Genomic DNA, 21,946 nt, shown 5'->3' with positions numbered 1-21,946 from the left:
AAATCCAAACGTTGTGATGAGCAAAGTTACTGATACATAGCCAATAGAAAAATGCAGGGTAGACTTAGCAATAATTATACAACAGATATTTAATCTTGTGAATTTACTTGTATTAGTGATATTTACTGTATTGTTCTGATTTACCCCTTGGAATGTGAGTCTTCACTCTTAAGTAACATCTCTGAATACACATAGTATAGCCTCTTTCCAGAAATTGTATCGTTATAGTAAATTATTTTAAGTTGGCGAGGAGAGAATATCTAAATGCATATTATCTTTTCCTTATGTAAAATTAATAATGCATTTTTATATAGCACTTTGGAACTGTAAAATGAAAAATGCTGTAGAACAGGAAAGATAGTGAGTAAACATCTGTAGAATAGGAAGTCAGATGTCTGGCTTGTATCATAGCCAACTCCTTTGTCAGTGTGACATTGGAGCAGTTTTTGCTGGCCATTCTTCTGTTGTGATTTAGTAGTAGAGAAAGTAGAGTGGATCAGTGGCTCTGCATGTGTCTAAGAGGAAGACCAAAACAGGGGAAGTGCATGACCCACTGCTAATGAAGGATGGATATATATGGCAAAGGAAATAACTTAAGGCACCTTAATTGACATTGTTATGCTAACCAACCCTTTCTGAGAGGGATTCCAGAATGTAGAGAGTTGAATTAATACGTAATCATTGAAGAGAAATAATGTAAATTCATTTAATTTTACTTGAACATCGGTATGTGTCTGTCAGCAAATTAAGAAAAGCATAGGTAACTTCATTCTGCCATTTATTTTCTAAAATGTTGTTTATGATATGTGTCCTGCAAGTCTTGTTAGCTCCTTCTCTTGACTTAGAACAGCAGTCATATTTTGAATGGTTCCAATCAGAGACTTATGCAGCAACAACCTAAAGTTTGACAGATTATCAGCCTGTCCTTGCCTTTTCCATAAAAGGAAATTACAACGTGCTTCCAGCCCTGGCCCTGCTAAACAGCAAGGAGATGGGTTAAATGACAAATATGCCAAAATATTTTGAACATGACAAAAAAATGAAGTCTTTATGAAATACTTCTGTACTAAATTTCCATTAAAGACCATGGTCTTTGTGTTGCTGCTATGTTAATCCATGGAAATTTTAAAGTGACATCTGCAGAAGAGTCTGGGTTTAAATAGAAAATACAATGTAATGTCACACTTCAGGGTTTTTCATACAGACAGGAGTGTGGCTGGTGCGGCCTAATGTTGCCAAAGTAGTTCCTTCATCTTTTTTCTTGTCCTTTTTCTTTTTTTAAATACTCTCCACAGTCATTGCAAGATTATTTGTTTGTAAAAATCATATACTTGGGATGTCACATTTCAGGTCATTCCCGCATTTTCGTGAATTGAGGTGAGGGATTTGAAGTTCCTGAATTTCCTAGTGCAGATTCAGGGGAACTACTAATAACTTCAGTAAACTGATGCCACTTGTGGCATGACTTCACAAATATTCTCTCAGGAATAGGAGAGAAGAGAGGAGGAAAAAAAAAGGCAGAATTGGCCTGTGCCAACAGAACTGAGGTGAGGTGACTATACCTGGAGATATTTTGCAACATTATGTAGTGAAAGGAGCAAATGGGAGTGTGTGTAGGTTGGTTTGGGGGTGGTTGCTTTGGGGTTTTTGGCTGGTTGTTTTGTCAGAGTGTTTCAAAAGCCAAAAATGTGCCAACTACCAAGCTGATGCAGATAGAACAAAGCCTTTAACTTACATCAAACATGACAGCAAAAGCAGACAGCAATTTTTTTACTACTTACTCAATTGGAATACTTTGTCCTCTGTGCAACTTGCTTGAGGACCTGGAGAAATAGATTGATGTTTTGAGTGGCACTTCAAGAATACTTCAAACTTAGAAAATGGAGTTAGATGAAAAGAAGAGATACTATGAGTTCTGTCTAGCTCAAAAGTAGAATTAGTTCAGGCCTTAATTCTAAACTATTTCAGAGATATCTTGAAGTCTTAAAAGCTTGCTAGATGGGAGCATTTCCTAGTTTTCCTAAATTAATGATTTTGGTGCTTGACTTCCCAGCTTCAGATTAAATTTGCCACTCTTGTCTTATTTTTAGTGAAAAAGGAGAAGAATTTGTTTTTTCAGTTTTGTAGTAATCTTTAAGGACTGCCTCCTCTTCATTTCCTTTTCCTTGAGTTTTCAGGTGGTCAGATATTTGCTGCAGTAGAACTGCAAATGTTTGCATGTTTTAGCTTTGTATTATGTCATTATGAATTTGATAAGCTATCTGCTAGAAGTTAAAATCACACATTTCATTACCATATCTAGATCCTAAAGGGTGGGATAGATGTGGGATGGTGGAAGGTTGTGAGAGAAAAGGCTATGAAATGAGGTGTATATAAAGGGAGGATAAGGGGGTGTCTGTGTAATACTTGACCTGCTGTTGCTGTTCTTGAAGATAAGAATAAATCAAGAAAAATCAATCTGGCCTTTAAAGTTTTTTACTAAAATGTAATATATGGTACTCTAGTATTGAGGGATCAGGATGCTTAGTCTCTTTTTTAAAAAAAAAAAGTAAATTGATGTTTACATGGTTAAGTATTTCATAGGATTAATTTAGTGTTAGTTACTGTTCTTTCTCTGAAAAAGAGAAATAATTTATTTTAAACTTGTTTTCAGAAGGCAAAGGTTTTAGTAGCTACATCTAAGCTGTGGGATCAGGGGATGTCTCCCCAGTTCCTGGGTGTAGATCTGCACCCTGTGTTCTCTCTGTATGCCAAGACCAAGGCTTCTATTGAAATAAATAAAGGCAGTGGATCTTGGCTGTATGGGAAAGGGAGCAAAGATGCACTCCACTGGTCACCTGAGATGGATAGTTAGGACACCAGGACTGTGGTGTGCACATTGAAGCACAGTTTTTGTGCAGTTTTTTGAAGCTATTGTTATTAAAATTATGCTTAAGTTTTGTCTGCATACAACCTTTCTCCCAAGTTCAGCACTTTCATTCTGAGCACAGCTTTATTGGTAGCAGTGAGGCTGGACGTGCTTTGTGCTGTAGCAGCTAGTGTGTTAAGCACTGCCTCACCTGCACCTTTCCTGAATAATCTTGAACATCATGGAAGTTCAAATTATGGTGGCTAGTCTAGCTGTTATTAGTGATGGGACTACAGTAAAAGATTTTAAAGGAAATCAAAGCCTAGTGCACCGAGGCCTGTCAGTGCAGGAGGCTGTAACTGATGTTTTTTGGCGAAGTTTAAATTATCTTAAAGAAAATGCTTTTCTTCAAACCCACCTTTTCTCCTCTAAAAATACAGTACCCCCCCCCCCCCAACAACAACTTAGTTACTCTCTCCTTAACTGGTGAAGTGTACAGAGTTAGTTAGTCAAAGCATTAAAAAGCTGTTAGCACACTTTGTTTTGACTTGATGCAGTATGAGATTCAGGTGCTAATAGGAAAGAATACTGAAATCTCCACAGCACTTAAAATTTTTATTGTGTAGTTTGATATTATCTCTGTTACAATTAACCAGTGTGTTGCTTTGTCAGAATCAGATCTGCGTTGTGACACTAAATTTGTTCACTGTCAGGACCAGCTGCAAGTTAAAAAAATTGCAGTGGGTCAGTAGGAAATCTGGCTGACCTGTCTGGCCTCTCTGTCATGGGTCCTGTTTGTTAAACTGAAATGCTCTGCAGGGCAAACATTTCAAGTTTTAAAATGTTAAAATACTTGTTATAAAGAATTTGTCTTGTACCTATAATAGCCAGAAGTGCAATTCTTTTTGGGGTTTCTTTTGCTAGTACTTTTGTCATCAAAGAGCTGTACTAGCTTTTGGCTATTGAAGATTGTTTACTTGCAAGAACTATTAGTAGGGATGATACCTTCAGAACATTATGGTACAGAATCAACAACTATCAAATGCTGTTGCTCAATGAAAAGCTTGTTAGCCTAAGGCATAAGATCTTGTTTTATATGATCTGAGGTGTTTTAGTATAATATTTTTTACTGGCTCTAAAAAGCATGTTGCATTTGGTTAAAAGCTTGGCCTGGAGGACTGTAGTGTTTTGTTTATAAGGTCTTCCACTAACAGTGCCTCCTACTGAGATAGAAACCTGTGTACTTGAGAAAGAACTGGATATGTGTTTTGGGGTTCTTTTAGTTTCTTAGGTGACTGACTTGTATAGGGGGGTTTGGTTTTTTTACTGTTAACAATTTTTTTTCTTATTTTTAAAGAGCTGCTAGGTAGATGTATCAGTATTTAAACTGGATGTAAACAACTTTAGTTTGAAATTGATGTGAAAATTTGTGATTGCAACATCTAATATACTTATTTTAAGTCAAAAAAGTAGTCTGGGTTTCCCAGCTATTCCCTGCTAAGCAGAGACTGAAAGCTAACAACTTTAGTTGCCCTTAAAATATAGTTTTAACACTACTTTGAGTATACAGATGTCGTTCAGCTTGGACCACACAAGAATTTTGTGTTCCTAGCAAAAACTGTTACTTTCAATATACAGTGCCTTTCACTTGATTCAAAATGATTTTCCATTTAAATCTTCAAATACTAACATGATTTTAATAGCTTGAAATATTTACATTTTAAAACTATATATAAACATTAGTAACTGGAAACTTTGTAGTACAAAGGAAGAAATTTTGAATCAAAATAGCACAAATGTGATAATGCTTTAGGAAAACGGTTGAAATCATCTGAGCTTTATAGTAATATTGGAAAAAAAATCATCACTTTCACAGATACTGTATGTGAAGTATGTTCAAAGATGGAGAAGGCTATCTTGAGCAAAGATGTGGATGTCTGTGGATTAAGAGTTTGGCACTGTATTTTATCTTCAATGGTTAAACTTTTAAAATAGTGCACTGAAAACTGTTTGAAAAAGACAGGAATATAAGATTGTACTGTGAAAACTGTCAAAATATATTAATTATTTATCAGAATTAATTATTTTTAAATGTGTTAGTAATGGGCTAGCAAGTTGATTCTTTATTCCCCAAGGTGAAGGAAGAAAAAAGGAACTGAGGCTGTAAATTTCATCTTGGCAGACTGAAATTGTTTTTTGACAGTCCTGCATCTTAGTGTGAATATGCAGGGAAAGTACTGTCAACTTTTTTAAATTATGGAACAAAACTCTGACTCTGAAATTTTGAATGTATCTAATTCATTAAGGTACACAGAACTGTGCCTTTTGTAAATGCGTATTTAAACAGGTGGTTTGACTAGTTTACCTTACTGAATGGTGTTATGTAGCAGAGCTTAACAGAACTCAGTTATCACTTGTGTGGAAAAAAAAATGAATTGTCATGTTACTGTGTAATTGACTTGCTTCAAAATGAACAATAAATTTAATAAAATAAAGTCATTGTCTTGTTTTTTATCTTAGTGTTCTGTTTAAATTTGGATGGAATACTTGAGAGTAGTTTTGAAGAATACTATTTATTAATTTAGGTAATACAGTTTTAGTTACATTAGTGACAGTTCTTACGTTTTTGATTTGAAGGGTTTCCCTTATTCTGATTCCATTAATGCAGGTGACAAAATGTTGTTACCTAAGAGTTCTCTTGAGGTTTTGATTAATGTTTTAAATTTAAGGTGAGACTGGTTGACTTTTTAAAGTACTAAATTGTGTTCTAATCATAATTACTGATTTTGACTAGTCTCACCTTGTCAGTGGTTTCTGAGATTTTTACCAGGTGAGTGTAGAGCCAGACAGTTAAGTGAGAAATTTTGATGAGGTAAAATTTGGGATCTTAATGGGATTTGTTGAAAGCAATGATGTTCACATTATCAAATACTTGAATAAGTAAATAAAGGACCTCTTTACTATGAAAAGAGTAAGGCAAGTTTGTTCTCATTTTTTTTATACCAGGGCCACAGCCATCTCTGGGAGTTAGTTTTGGAACGCCATTCGGCTCAGGTATTGGCACTGGCTTGCAATCAAGTGGCTTAGGTTCTTCAAGCCTTGGAGGTACACTTTAACTTTTCTAATCTTTCATTGAATTATTATACAGCACATCTGAATCTCTTGCGAACCTTTAACTCCACTAAGAGGATGTTTCAGGAAAAGACCTTACAATTTGGTAGTCTGTGCTTTCCAGGCTTTGTCCTGCCTTGCAGAAGGAATTGCTAAGGCTGGTAAGCCATTGTAGTGAAAAGCCAGGATAAGATGATCACATAGAAGTTGTGCTCTTAAAGCTAGGGAATTATATCCAGTACATCCATTTGTAACTACAACTTGACTTAATTTTACAGATATGAAAGTTAGGCACCTGAGACATTAGCTCACCCAGCAGCTAATCCAAAGGTTTTCACCTACTAATTCTAGGGACTTATTTTCTGCTAAGTTAAGAATAAATGTTAAAAATTACTGGAGTTCTGGGATCCTGCTTGCTGAAACGTATTTGCTTTAGCTGTCACTCTGTCCCTCAGTGCTGAGGTGGAAGAAAATCCCTCCTTTGGCTGAAAAAACAGCGTTAGAAAGTGAGGGAAAAATACTTTAAAAATACTAATAGCACTGAGGATAATACTTCAGGAGGACACGTGACTGTGAAAGAGTAGGTGGTATTTAAAAACTTGATGTAGGCCTTTTCATTTAAATGTAATGAGTTCTCAGTAGTAGAACTGCAAGTAGAATTGAAGTGATTAGTAGAATCTCATCTGCATGTGAATTTCCTATCTGTATAGGTCAGGGATTCCTACAGGCATTAGTGTCCTCTGAAGCTTTTATAAGGTCTGCAAAGAAAATTGCAACATCTGCTGAGCACAAACATAACGTGGTTTTTCTTGTTGCATTCTGTCTTCTCTGCAGCCTCAGTCCACATTGCTACATTTTGCTTATGAGCCGAACATATGAATTGGTATTGTAATGTATTTAAAGTAACTAAAGATCACTCAGTCTTGGGGAGGTGATGTAACGTGAACATTACATGAGTTTTACCTTAAATGATCGCCTTGAAATTATCTTTAAATCTATCAATGTCCTTTCTCATCAGGTTTTAAGCTTTTTCAGATGAAACAAAGTCTGAACACCTAAACAAGAAAAAATGGAGAATAGTGGGCTAAAAGGAAATTACTTTTGAATTACCAGCTTTTCCCACAATGTTTTAAATGCCTTAAAAAAAAACACCCCACATAAAATTCTTCCAAATTCAACCAAAGAGGTTGTAGACTAAAGATTGTTTACCAGTCTTACCAATGGAAATAAACATTTTCAGTTGCTGCTAGTTTTGTTGGAAAAGCCTGAGAGGTATTATTTTTTCCTTAGTTCTCTGCTTAGGAAGGTATTTGCTTGCATTCCATCTATTCTGTATTAATTTGAAAAATGTCTTCTAACAAATCCATAAGACTACCTGATAGAACAAAGTGCAGAAGGATAAACAAATCTCTGCAAAGTTGCCTGTAGGTGTGTTCTTGGAAACAAATTAGCAGAATGATTACTGAAGTTTGTTTGGTTTTTTTGAGCAGGATGACTTTTGTTGTATACTGTGGAAACACCATTTTAATGGGGAAATTTACTCTCTTTCCTTGATTAATGTTCTGTGAATTTTGTCAGTGATAAACAGAGGCTTTTGCATTGAGGTATACAAGTTATGCAGCATAGATCCTATGTTTCATTAAATACTTGAAGATACCTTGCCTGACTGGTCAGTTGTGGATTTCAGCCTAGATAGGACAAGAGTTACATTTAAATGAGCTATCTTTATTCAAATTATACTTGCCATTATATACCCTTAAAACTCTCTTGATTTAAAGGTTTCTGAAAACTAGAGAATATTGCTTCTGATACGCTTCTGATAGTATGTTCAAGCCTTACTGGTTTTAAAATCTCAAAATAATTTCTGTAATGGAATGGTAAATGCTCAGTTTGCAGTAAACGAAAGGATCTTCCCTGACACTTGAAAGACGGGGACATAACTTCCTCAAATACTAATGCTGTTCTCTTTTAGAAAACCTCTTGAGACAGCTAGAATAAAAAAATATAGTTTTCTTACAGTTCCTACTGTCTGGCCTCTATCTCAAATAGCAGTTATCAATTTACTTTGAAGTGGTCATATCAATAACACGATTCGAAGTCTTAAATAACATATATTATGAAATTATAAACATGAGTTACAAAATGGTCCAAATGAGTTTTATTACAGCTATATGTTTATGGCTGCCCCTTATATGATGATTTTCCACATTAGACATTGTGAAAATATCTTTCCATTCCCTGTTTAACTTATTTTGTAGTTTGCTAGATAAAGCTGATCCCTGATAAGCCTAGGAGGCTCTAAAATAAGCCAAATGTAAACTGAAGAAAATGTTTGCTCTGTTTTAAGAGTAATTTTTCTCCTAAATTGTGGATGAAGATTGTGGCTCTTTAATAGAAGTGATATAACTTGTTTCTGAATTTTCTGACTTTTAGCCTGTTTGATTACCATTTTCTTGCCAATTTAACAGCAATTCAATACCAGTTTCTTAAACTCTAATAGTTTACCTGTTTTTATAGCTTTTCCTTTACTCAGTTTTCTATTTTGAAGGAAGTGTTTTTCTCTAATGCTTTCCAGTTTGCACTGTTTTCTTAACACAATGCTGTGTTGAGAATGAAATAGTCTTGAGGCAATAATCTTAGGAATATTTGTTTACCAAATAATGCTTAGAATTATGTTTGGTTTGAGAATACTTGCCCAAAACCTATGTGTCTTTAATTGCCGTGTCTGTAATTTTTTTTGTTGTATGTTTTTACTATTATTCTACTAGGATTTGGAAGTAGCTCTGCCTTTGGAAGTAGTGCCACAGGAGCATCATCATTTGGGTTTGGAACTACAAGTAAACCATCGGGAAGTCTAAGTGCAGGTTGGTTTGTTTCTTTTGAATTCAAAATTCAAGTTTATCTTAAAGCAGAAGTCTTATAATCAAACTGCTGCACTCAAAGAAGGCTACTGAAACAAATGTTCTCAAAGGTACATGTGTGTATCTCCGTTAAAGTAACTATTTACTTTCTAAATACACATTTTCAGATAAAGTTTTAGGTTCTGTTAAAGGTCACCTAGGTAGACAGTACTAATTGAGCATTAATGTTTGCCATTTGTTGGGGTCTGTCCACTTAGGAGTGAAAGCAGATCAGATGCATCAGGTTGAATCAGATGCAGTCTGAGGCACAGAAAAGCAGTTGCTACTTGAAAGCACAAACACCAGTCACTAAGCTATTGGAATTAGTGTAGAAATAGAAACTAATATATACCAAGTATGACAAATAGACCAGTAATTTGACTTACTGTGTTTGCAAGTAAAGTTAAAATTCTCTTCTGCAAGTCCAGAAGGTTTCCTTGAAAGTATATAACTGCTTACTCTTTCTATCAGAATAGTAAGTCACGCATATTGTGTCTCTGTGTATTGATAATTTAATATGTTAACTCATTTGGAAACATTCTTGGGGCAACTGAACTATGCAGTACTCATTTCACTTGTCTGGTTTCATTTTGTTGGGAGTGACAAAATTAAAATACAGATGTGATTGCTCCTTACTCAGATGTCTGAAATCTTATTAACTTCTATAGCTTACATCTCTATTTGGTTTTTAAACAAAGCTACTACTCCTATTTAATAGCTTAATTATTAAGCACATAGCTTACTAAAGGCTGTCTTAGTCTTTCTTCAGTGGCAGATTGAAGTGGGATCATGTCTCCTGGGATTGGCTTTTTGTAGCATGTTTCTCTTTTAAAAGCAAAATGTTTGTTTAACTGCTATTAATAAGAAAATAGCATTTTGCTGGTATTTATTAGGAAGTGCTATGCTTTTTGGTCTGGGTTTTCCTTGGTTAGTGATGATCTGTGAGGCCTGTAAAGTACTGTAAACTTTGTAATATAAGGTAGAAATGGCTCACTAAGCTGTGTAATATTCATGAATCTGTAACAACCTAGTAAGTTCTTGATAGAACTCTCTCTGATTTTTACAGTATACAATGTCTAAGCATCAGCCTTCTTTTACTTAGTTTTTAATATCAGAAACAATTGGAAGATTTACAGTTTGTTTTTATCTTTATTATGTCAAGCTACTAAAAGATGAAGTTCATAATTTAATTTTCACCATATTAAACATATAATTAGAAAATTATTGTATGGATCAGTTGCCCATCACTAATGAAATATCTAACCAAAGTAAATATGACGTCTGCCTTAGCTATGCTGGTGGAGTGCAGAGGCAGTTTCGGTATCATTTCCCTGTATTCCTCAAACCAGGATTTATCATGGTGTCAGTGCCACCAGTCTCTCTTTCGCAAGTGTGGGAATTGGAGCTAATAAAATGAAGATCATTTTCAGTTGTCTCAAGGGTTTCACCTAAGGGATGTGGTAACCAGGGATTAAAAAAAAAAGAAATGTAATTTCTGTCATTTTGTGCTTTATAAAATTAAGTGGTCATGAAATCCTGATCTGGACTGAGATTATGGAATAGAAACCTGTATTAAAAATTTGGTAGCCCAGAAGCACATTAACATTTGCTTTTTATATCCAAAATCCTATGTTGTATAGCATCTGGACTGCATATGATTTTTAGTTTAATTTTATTGAGGATGTATAAATGGGTTTGAATGGATGATGCCTGAGGCTAGCCAGGTTATGTAGTTTTTTAAATTTTAATGTGTCCTGTTTCTTAGATAACATTTACAGGATCATGAAAGAATATTCTGCTTTATATTACTGTGTAATAGTTGTCTTGTTTCTGAATCTCTTTCTGCTGAAAAAGCTAGGAAAATTGGGTGAATATGGGTTATGGGATTTACTGTTGGTTGTTGCCGCTTGTGTTTAGATACGAGCGCTGAAGTGTTTTCCCAGACTAATGTCTAGTAAGCATTCTGACACCCTGCTCTTCTAGGCTGCTTGGATAATGCCCCAGGTCACCTCCACATGTTTTCCATCAGTTTGTTCTTATCTTAGAATGAAAATTATAGTTCCCCAAATTGCTTCTGTCAAGCGTTTAAGTTTTATGAGTTAGATTTAATTGCTTTAAAAGATTTGAAAATGTTCCTAGTGCGATTACTGCTCTTCTCAATTTCAGTTTGTGTGTTTGAAGAGAAAATTTTGAGTCCTCTGCGAGTACTTGAGCATCTTCTATTAGTCAATTTGGCCTGTTCCAGGAGCAGTCGTTGTGCCCACTGAATCAGTAGATGAAGAGCAGAGCAGCTTGAGTCTTGCAGTTCCTTTAGTGCACACAATTGTGAGATGAACAGTTGCAATTATTATCCAAGCTGGTTGTGCATAACTGATACAAATTCATAAAAGAAAGTGAAATCAATTGGTGTTACCTTTGCTGGAAACTGCAGGCAGACTTTCTTCCTATGGTCTAGTTTCATAGATGAACCAAATGTTCAGTTTGTTTACCTTGATAGAAGATGGCAAAGTAGTAAAATAGCACAACTTGCTCACATGATCATTCAGTTTTTCCAAAGCTTTGTTTCCAGTGCTGCTTTTTGGTTTAAGTCATAAAGGGTGTTTTCAAATGCAAATAATTTGGCAAGGGTTTTGAAGCTTTTCTGCCTCACATTTGAGAGTGTGGTCTCTGTGCCACCTATGTTACAAAGACAGGCAAAGGTAGCCAAGTCAGTAAAGAAGACTGGACACTGACTCCAGCTGAAGTTATGGGACACAGTCTGCCTGTACCTTCTGCCTTCCCTCCCACCTTAAGAGTGCAGTGCATATTTACACTGAGAACCTGAGGCATTATGGTTCTTCTGTTGTACAATTTCAGTGGGACTTTTGCGTGCTGATGATAGGTGGATAAGGGTATAATAGACTTGTGATTTAGGCTGTGTTTACACTCACTGAGGCAGACTATGTTAGTGCTGGAATATCCAAGTTGTCATGGCAGGCCCAAGTGCAATGTGTCTTATCATTGTAGATCCATGTTAGTATAAAGTATTGCAAATGCTGGTAATAAAGTGGCTGCTGTTCATAACTTCAAGGAGAATAAACTTGCAATCCTGATATAACTTATGTTTTAAAATATCTTTCCCTCCCTCACAAGGCTTTGGGAGCTCTACTACATCTGGGTTTAACTTCAGCAATCCTGGCATCACAGCATCAGCTGGCCTGACGTTCGGGGTGTCTAATCCTGCGTCTGCAGGCTTTGGGACAGGAGGGCAACTTCTTCAGCTGAAGAAACCTCCAGCTGGAAACAAGCGAGGGAAAAGATAGGCATCCCTTTTTAGGGAAGGGGAAGCACATCAACTTTGTTCATCTGAAAAGTCTATTTTTCTAGATTGATGCATTAATTAAATTGCATCCCAGGAGATTTATAAAAATTTTGCTACTTTTCCCTAGTCTGAAATACAAAATGAAGTCATACTGAACAGCTATTTTCTTGTGAATAGAAACCTGTTTATGTATTTTTATTTTGGGCCCTAGTTTTAGAAATGTTCTATACTGCATTATTATTAAAGAATCTTGTAAAATCATCTATTTAACCTAATGTTAGTAGCAGAATATTTTTTGTTAATAAGCTTTATACCATATGAATATATGCATATTTGGTTTTTTGTACAGAAAAAATATATTCTAGTACAAATACTAGAGTTCATATCTTCTGTTCCTGGATATGGCCTTTAAATCTACTTCAGGGTGTTTTTGTGTATATGGATGTAAATATATACAGTACAGTGCACACATCTGTGTGTATGTATGTGTATATATATATGTATAAAACACAGATGTGCATACCTTTCCCCACAGACAGATCTCCTTTCCTTGTGTGTTCTGTTTCTCCATGTTGCTCTGTGGTCCCACATTTGGTGTTCCTAGGAGCTTCCACGAGTGGGTCCTGGGCTATGTCATCATTGCTTCTTGTGTTTTGTTGTTTGAAACCAACTGAAATACAATATTTACTATTTCATTAAGTTTGGTAGATAGTAGTTAGTAGCTGTTTTGTTTTTTGGGGTTTTTTTACCCTTTTTCTTGGCCCGTTTAGCAGCCAACTCTAAAGAACAATCTGAGATTTCAACACAGACATTTCATAGGTAATGCTCCCAAACCATTTGCGTTTGGTTTTATTTCCCAGAGCTGAAGAGTAGGACATTGCAGGATTTCAGCTGAAAGCTCAGGATGCCACAAGGTCTGTGTGCAAGCAGAGAGTTGTCAGGCTGGGTGAGCTTTTCCCTGCAACTGAGGGAAATAGAATAGGCTGTTCTAATTAGCTATTATAAACTTGATATGATTCACTAGTTCTCATCAGCTGCTACCACTGACTTATAAGCAGTTGTGTATCTGCTTTCAATATGAGGTGAAAAATTATGTAATTTGAAGGTTAAAGTTATTGCAACAGTACTTTATGAATCTTACACATTACAACATTATAGCTTGTTGTGCTGCCTCTCCAGTTTGGTGTGCACTAGGAATATATGGGGAAATATCTTGAGGAGGAAATAGTAGATCAATTGAATCTTTGCAAATAACAATACCAGGGTGAAGTGTGAGCATGAAACTTTGGAGCCAAGTTGCTTTTTAGGTAGAGATTTTGTCATTTTTTTCCTATTGTTAAAGTGTTATTACCATTTTGTATGTTTTGGAAGTTTCTGCATTCAGCAGTGATTGCTCTTCGACAAATGTTCAGTTTGTCACTTGATCTGATAAAATTAAGGGAAACTGAGCACAGGATTCTTCACTTTTTGTAACTTGTGTGTTATTGCATCTTTGTGAGCAATCTCTTTGGAAGGGATATAATGTGGTTTTTTTAATGTCACAGAAAAATAAAGCTTACGGTTTATTTTGATTTCAGTCTGTTTTTAAATTTTTATTGGGCTGCAGTCAAAACTGTAATGTTTGTATTTTTTGTTACTGTTTTTTTTAATAGTTGATATGTTAAACCACTGGACTCTTATAATGTATTAATTTGTGAAACTAATTCTAAATGTGTACTGTTTGTCCATATGTGCAACTTACCAATGTGCAAACAATAAAACAATAATGCTGTGATCCTTGTAATACATATTTGCCTATCTGAAAGATCATTTCCTGCCGTTCTCCTGTGTTAGAGGAGAAACAAAAACTGCATGGGCCAATATGTAGAATTGTTTTTCCTAGAATTTATATGGTGCAAAATTGTTCTTATTGAAGTTAGGGCCTTGATCTCTGGATTGAAAGGGGAGGTGGGATGAAGGGAGGTATTGTGTTGGGGGTTTGTCTAGAATCTCTTCACAGCATGCTATATAAACCTGGATCGTGCTCTAATGCAACACAGCACTGGGTATGGCTTTGTAAATGGGAAAGCAGCCTGAGCCTCCTGGGTATTTGTGCTTTGTTTCCTTTGACATTAAAGCAACAGTTATGTCCTTAATTTAGCCTTAGTGAAAAGGGATTATATAATAGAATAATCATATGCTGGAGTACAAGGTAAAGTCAAAATGGGATTTGAAATAATTATATTCTGAGAATATTGCTTGGATGGTTGAAATTAACTCTTTATTCAGGGATCAGCATTGTAAACGCCGTTTCAAATTATTTATTTCCCTCCAATGTAAAGACATGTAATATGATTAGAGTGCAAAATACAAATGCATTCAAGGTGTGGCATGGTTTTCTATAAAGCAGGTTAAGAAGCTGTGACCTATACTTAAACATCATGAAATTAAATCAAGTCTGGATTATCTGTTCTGTAAAGAAAGAAAGGTATGTACTGGAGGAAGGTTGAACTTACATGTGTAAGTTGTGGTTCCCTGTTAGTTTTTATCTTGTTGTACAGCTGTAGTGTAAACTTGTGTTTGTGACCTCTTTCTTTTACTGGATTAACTTGTTTTTCAGTGTTCTCCCCACAGCAGAAGGAGGGATAACATTGTGCCTTAGATTGCTTGTTTCAGGAACCTCTTCCTGGTCCAGAACTTGCTTTGTGCTCACATTTGTTTCTGTTCCTGACGAGTTGGTTAGCTAGATACTACACTTACTGCTTTCTTCTAGATTGTGAGGGAGAAGGTTGGAATAAGGTGGAGTGAGACAGAGTTTATTCATCTTCTTCACTCAAAAAAAATCCAAATCCAGCTATACCCCTCAACCTATGTATTCATAACATAACTGCATTTTGAACCTTTAATGCTTTTGTAGCATCATTTTTTAAATTAAAATAAGGTTCAGTAATACAGTTTTAGTGGCCTTTTTTCCCCTCTTTGATGTCAGTGGTGATACTTTGGTTTTTTGCAGTCCACTACTCATGATAACAGTAGAAATAATCCAGCGCCAGTCATGTCAGCTCTCCTTCATGTTACTGGTTATACCTGTTATACCTATTCTCAGCAGAAGATACGAAAGAAGCACCTTGTAGGTGGTTCTTAATAAGAAATTAAGAGTAGCTATATAGAAAAATCTGATCTCTACTGTAGAGTGTAAATACCTTAGGCTTTGTATGAGGTTTGCTTTCCTAAAAGACCTGGCTATGTGCAAAAATTTCCAGAAATAAATTCCATAGTTTTTAGGCTAATTGCTGGGATTGTGCTGTCAGGCTGTTTCCCTCTTCCCTCTCATTAAGTACCTTTCACTGCTGTGGCTGCTGCCTCCAGACACCAATGGATGCTTAAAGTTTCACAGCAGACTGGTACAAGTTCTTGTGAAAATCAGCACTTGGGTTTGGGGAGGGAAATGACACAGCAGGTCTGGAAGGCAGTGGTTACCTGCTGCAGCAGTATCTATGGACCTCCAGCCCAGCTGTGACATACCATCTCCACCCAACCAGACTGGTAGATTGCTTAAAAGGAGGATGGAGGTGTTGAGGGGGGAGAGGTGAAGAGATGTAGAGCACAAGGCTTTCTGCAGTGAATGGGACAACTCAGTTCAGTTTGGGATCATTTCGTCTGAACTCAATGTTGAATATTTACATCCTGGTATTTTTCTAGTCCCAAATCAACTGAGTCTGTGATGTAATTTTTTTGTATTGACTGAATGTTGCATTTAGTAGGTAGAAATAGATTGTCGTAGCAGTTTTATTTTCTATGTGGGTGACTTTTTAGGGAAAAAAAGATTAATAACCAAATGAATTTAAAAAAACACCAGGAACACCAAAATCGAGAGAGTCCTACCACGATTCCAGTAACTCTGTTGGAGAATGCTGCTTTCACCAGGAAGCAGGAGGCTGTCAGTTACGTACAGCCACCACAAAGACTTTACAGGTGTAGCTGTCATGCAGCATGCATAGGGAAATGATCAGTGATCCTCTGTGCCACTTAGACACCTGCAAATCAGTGGGGCCAATGGGATTCACCCAAGGATACTGAAGGAGCTGGCAGAGGATCTGGCCAAGGCACTTTCTGTTCACCAGCAGCCCTGGCCTACTGGGGAGGTCCCACTTGATTGGAGGTGAGCGGATGTGACATCCCTCTGCAAGAGGGGCAAGAAGGAAGTTCTGGGGAACTACAGGCCTGTCAGCCTGACCTTGGTGCCAGGGAAAGTCATGGAGCAGATCGTCTTGAGTGCCATCATGCAGCATGTGCAGGACAACCAGGGAATCAGCCCCAGACAGCACGGATTTGTGAAAGCAGAACCTGTTTCACCAACCTGATCTCCTTTGGTGACAAGGTGTGACAAGCTTAGTGGATTAGTGAGAGGCTGTGGATGTAAAAGGCCTGGACTTCAGTCAGGCTTTTACACTGTCTCCCATGGGATTTTCCTGGTGAAACTGGCTGATCATGGCTTGGATGGGTACACTTGTATCAGCAATATTGCAGCCAGCAGGGTCAGGGCAGTGATTGTCCCCCTGTGCTGAACATGGGGGAAGCTGCACCTCATCCTGTGTTCAGTTTTGGGCCCCTCACTGCAAGAAGGACACTGAGGAGCTGGAGCATGTCTAGAGAAGGGCAATGGAGGTGGTGCAGGATTTGTAGCACGAGTCTTAGGAGCAGCTGGGGGTGTTTAGCCTGGAGAAAAGGAGGCTCAGGGGTGACCTTATCACTCCCTACAACTACCTGAAAAGAGGTTGTAGTGATGTGGTGGTTGGTCTTTTCTCCCAGGTAACAAGCAACACGTCAAGAGGAAATGGCCTCTAGTAGTGCCAGGGGAGGTTTAGACTGGATGTTAGGAAAAATTTCTTCACTGAAAGGCTTGTTGTCAAGTGTTGGAACAGGCTGCCCAGGGAAGTGGTTGAGTCGCCATTCCTGAAAGTGAATGAATCTAAAAACAATGTAGACATTGCGCTCAGGGACATGTTAGTGGTGAACGTGGCTGTGCTAGGATAATGGTCAGACTTGATAATCTTTCCAGTCTAAACAATTCTATGACAAACAAAAGGTATGTTACCTTTGTTTCCTTGTCATTAACATTTTCTGACACACTTTCTTTTTTTTTAACATGGTAAAATTTTGTTAAACTTCAACGTTTGAGCAATCCTTCTGACCCATTTGACTCCTGTTGCTAGGAGGTTTATTACTTTATGCTTTTTTACTCAGCCCCAGGAATGTAATCTGTATAGCCCATGGCTGCAGTTAAATGCCACAGTGAGGAGGTGAGAGAGCTACATGGTTCCTCAACTTCGATAACTTCTCCAACGAATGGTTTGCTTTCTGCTTTCTCACCTTTTAGAAAGCAATTATAAAGCTTATTGTGAGCATGTTACAACTAAGTTTAGAAGCTTCTACAAACTAGAAGAGCTTCGGTGTTGATTTTACTTTTGTTTGAATATAGATCAACCCCCCTAGGATATCCATTGTATGGAAAATTTGGAATATATACTTCTGCCCTAAACAGGTCAATAGCTGAACAGGCAAAAGGTATTTCATTTGTTTGCTCAATTAATGTGTCACAGGCTGATGGATTTCCCTTTCTTTTCTCTTTAATGCAGGTGTCACTCCACGGCGTGTGCGGGACAGCAGCTTTTTAGAACGTGTAGTTGCTGCCAAAATCCTGTTCTGATTAGAGGCCGGTGTATACCTCCTGGGCAAAAAAAATCCCGTGCTGGCTCTGTGTATTTAATGTGGCACTTTGTGGTAACAGAATATGCTTCTGAGATGATGATGATGATCCCAGTCACGAAAGCAAGCTAGGATGATGAGGTTTTGATCAGACACTGTGCTGTAGTAAAAAGGTAAAGAAGCACAGACTTGACAAATATTCTAAGTCAAGAATTCAGAATGAAGTTATTTATTATATGAAACTTGGAATTTCTGAAAAATACCATGTATTCATATTAAGATGAGATGGGGTAAGTTTTCATTGGGAAGAAGTGGTGACAGAGCTTGAGCAGACTTTCAGTTGAGTGAAAGCCTGGGGAAAAAATATGCACAAACTATTTACAATTGGGTACATATTAACTCTGTGGTTAAGTACCTAAGTAGAAGCTACCCTAAACTGAAAAAACACCCAAACCCTCTCATCCTATTAACAGTGTTAGCATTCCTTAGGTATTGGGGCTACCCTTATTTCTTTATCAACATGCACATACAGGAATCTAACCTTTGAGCATAAACACTTTCGCTGTTGTTTCATCCAGGGATAAGGCAAGATATATGTGAGAAAAGTGCCCTTACTGAAGAAAAAAAAGTCTGTCTTCCAAAAACAGGCTTGGAATGGGTGGGCCCAGATGCTAAATGGATGCAATGGCAGTGAGCAATTAGTGCAGCATCACCCTAGTCCTTAGTAGCACGGGGATATCTCTCCATCTCTGCTGGAGACCACTCATTTCACAACAGTGTGTGTAGCAGTGACGGTGAGCATACCTGTGTCTTAGCAATGTGCTGCTTTTGTTATTTGATGTGGCTGTGCTTGACACAGCTCTCCAGTGTTGCCTCCTTTATCCTTAACAGCAATGCCAAAGGCAGCTATGGGGCTTCTGCTTTAGCATCAGGTCAGACAAAGTGAACTGACAGAAGTGATGACAAAAGGCAGGTGCTAGCCTTAATGCCACAGAAATGAGTCTAGGCAAGGCACGTTATATCAGTTTCAAATAAGAACTTTATTTTTGTAACCTATTTTTTTGACTGCTGAGGGAGCTGGTGGCTGTCTGAAGGAGCTTGCTGCACCTAACATTGCCGTTGCTCACCCCCGTGGTAGCAGTGTGATGCTTAAACTACAAGAATAACTTTCCGTGAGCAGGCAGGTGTTCACACACCTCTGGCAGCCAAACCAGAAGCAAGCTTTATTTCTAGGGAGGGTAAGACCTGCTTTGGCTGCTAGCTAAGCTTGTGCAGTAGAAGACCATGGAGCAAAGCTACTGCTTGATCCCACGGTAGCAAAATGAAGTTGATGCTGAGCATGCTCTGAGAGCAAAGAGGGAAGGAAGGCTTTTAACATTGTTTATGTTGGATTCAGGCATGGTGATGTTCTGTCAGTGACAATAGCAACCTCCTGCTTTATCAGGGATGTGCAGAAGTGGCTGGAACTGCAGAAAGACTGTGGCAGCTCATCCAGATTTAACTCTGCAGTGAAGATTCAGGTCTAATACAAATGCATATTGGCTTAAATTTATCCTTTATTCGTAACAATATTTAGCTAGCAATGCTCTTCTTAGTTACTCATCAGTTTACACTTGAGAAGTGTCACCTTTGTCATTGCCTCTCCCCCTGCCTTATTTCTAGTGCAGCCGCTGCTGGTGCAGCTGTTCTTGCTGCTCTGTCATGGCAATCCCCACTCTGGGGTGGCATCCCAGCTTTGCCAGGCTTTGGAGCTGCTGGGAAATGGGGGCTAAAGGCATATGGATGTAAAGTCCTGGGCTCAGGCAGATGGATGGTGATACCATTTTACCAGTGATTGAAACAGTAACATTAAAAACCAAACACCACTGCAGGGTGCTGGATGTATCATTTAAAGTTAGCCCTGGGAAATGGAGGGGAGGCAAAATTCCATAGCCCCCTTGCTAGGTTGATCATCTTTAAGGTAAGTCATATTTGAGCTATGCTATTAACATCAAGTTAAATAGGAATGATGCAAGCAGATAGAGTCTTTTTTATTTCTTTTGTAAGCAGTATGAAAAATGTCCTGATCTAGAAAATATTTTCATAAATATTGTTAATTTTCTGCGACAAGTTTCTGCTTATTGCTCATCTGCATTAATAATCCCTATAATCCTACTGCAAATTCAGCTGTAGCAAGTCCTGTTGAACTGTACCAAAAGAAGAAGCCCTTTTTTCTTGTTGGAGCTCACTGATCTTACTGTATAGGCACCAACCTGGGCTACAGCTGTGTTGTAATGTTGCTTTCACTATTTGGGTGGCCAGATCCTTGTCTTGCAACTATGGTATTAGGAGGTGAGCAACAGTAAATTTCTGTTTGAAATTATCCTTAGTTCTCTCTTCCTGCATTTGATAAAATGCTCATGCTTTATGATCTGCATGGCATAAACAGGAGTGTGAATGTGGAAAATTCCTGTACTTGGGGTTTGGTTTTTTTATAGTTGAAATAATGTTATAATCATAGAATTTTAGGGGTTGGAATGGACCTTATAGATCATCTAGTCCCAACCCCCTGCCATGGGCATGGACACCTCCTACTAGACCAGGCTGCTCAAGGCTTCATCCAGCCTGGCTTTGAACATGCCCCAGGTTGGGATATCCACTACCATCCTGGGCAACCTGTGCCAGTGTCTCACCACCCTCACAGTAAAAAACTTTTTCCTAGTATCTAGCCTAAATTTCCCCTCCTTCAGTTTATGCCCATTTCCCCTTGTCCTGTCACTGCAGCTCCTAACAAAGAGTCCCTCTCTGGCTTCCCTGTAGCCCCTTCAGATACTGGAAGGTGCTATGAGGTCTCTACACCACCTTATCTTCTCCAGGCTGAACAGCCCCAGCTTCCTCAGCCTGTCTTCATAGGGAAGGTGCTCCAGTCCTCTTAGTAATGATGCCTTGCCAAATTGGCCAGTGAGGGCAGGCAGTGAGAAGATGGATTTAGTCCACATGTAATTCCTCTCTTGTTTGAGGAGTAGGAAAAAAAGAAGGCTAAAATTCTTTCCTTTTTCGCTTGCGTCTGGAGTGGTTGGGTAGAGCAGAATTCATAATTCAATTAGGAAACAGCATCCCTTTCAATTTGATGATGTGCACACAGCTTGGTGTCCAGGTTTTTATATATCATACAGCAATCTGTTGTGTCTGCAGTAAGTGGGACCTCCATAAATCAATGTACTGAGACTCCAGGGAGAAGAGGCTGACAGTTGTACTGATCAGGGCTGAGTGGTCGGACAATGCTAACAAACTCCCTAAAGCCCTCTGCTCCAGTGGGGCTCAGTGTTGAAACTGGGGAAACGTTTTCTGTGGAACAGCCTCCTCCTACACTCCTGAATTTGGAGGGAGATGTCCCCCAGCACTTCCAGATACTGTTACCCACTCAGCTCCCTTCAGCCTGCATCCTCTAACCCCGTTATCGAGACAGTGGTGTGTTTTGGAGCCAGACGTGCGATAGGGGAGGTGTCTGCATTGGCTGTGATAAGGTGGTGCCAGCACCGATTTCTGCTGTCACTGCTGCATGTGCCGAGACAACGAGCACTGACAGCAGGAGCCCAGCTCTGCCTACTGACCTGCTTAGTGCCGGTGTGGCCATTGCAGATTGGCAGCCCAGCCCCTGAGCAGTGCGCTATCATTTCACTCAAAGCTATTTTTACAGCCCTTTGACTCGTTGTGTGAGTGCTTTTTTTTCATCTTGATCTAATTATTTCCCAGGAAATGAGAGGCAATAAAAGAAAGGCTTTTGCCTTGCGTACACATGCATTTTAAAATGTAGATATTAAATATATTCCTTAAGTAGAAATAAAAAGCAGCCCAACAGTTTGGACCTTTAAAATGTACTGATGGTGTTTAAATTGTACTCACCACAGGTATAGCTACGCTTGTGTAAAAGGTAGCTGATAATCAGGGCAGGAAGAAAAGGAAACTCTACTAAGTTAAGCTCTGGTAACTGTCCTCATCTGGGAAATTATGTTAGTATAACCTCTCAGCATGGATTGCAGTCTCAAATCCAACAGTTCTCTGTGCAAAACCCATAGTGGTGCAGTTTCAATAATGCTACCCTTCCTACTCACTTCA

The 21,946-nt window shown here is 38.2% G+C and overlaps 1 protein-coding gene across 1 annotated transcript in view; it reads left to right on the top strand.

Moving 5' to 3' along the window:
- NUPL1 (nucleoporin like 1) overlaps window positions 1-12,694 on the top strand; it is a gene marked incomplete at its 5' end in the record, with an annotated part of 28,594 nt that extends 15,900 nt beyond the window's left edge. Inside the window, 3 exons of the mRNA XM_009080777.1 lie at window positions 5,855-5,953; window positions 8,728-8,823; window positions 11,992-12,694. Coding sequence (XP_009079025.1) covers window positions 5,855-5,953; window positions 8,728-8,823; window positions 11,992-12,161 — 365 coding nt within the window. The remainder of the gene's footprint in view (window positions 1-5,854; window positions 5,954-8,727; window positions 8,824-11,991) is intronic.
- Between the last annotated feature and the right edge of the window lie 9,252 nt (window positions 12,695-21,946).

This window comes from Acanthisitta chloris, unplaced genomic scaffold (genome assembly GCF_000695815.1).
Source record: "Acanthisitta chloris isolate BGI_N310 unplaced genomic scaffold, ASM69581v1 scaffold20328, whole genome shotgun sequence".
In the NCBI taxonomy this organism is placed as follows: domain Eukaryota; kingdom Metazoa; phylum Chordata; class Aves; order Passeriformes; family Acanthisittidae; genus Acanthisitta; species Acanthisitta chloris.
Note: the sequence above shows the minus strand (reverse complement) of the source record. Positions and strands in the feature narration are given on the sequence as shown.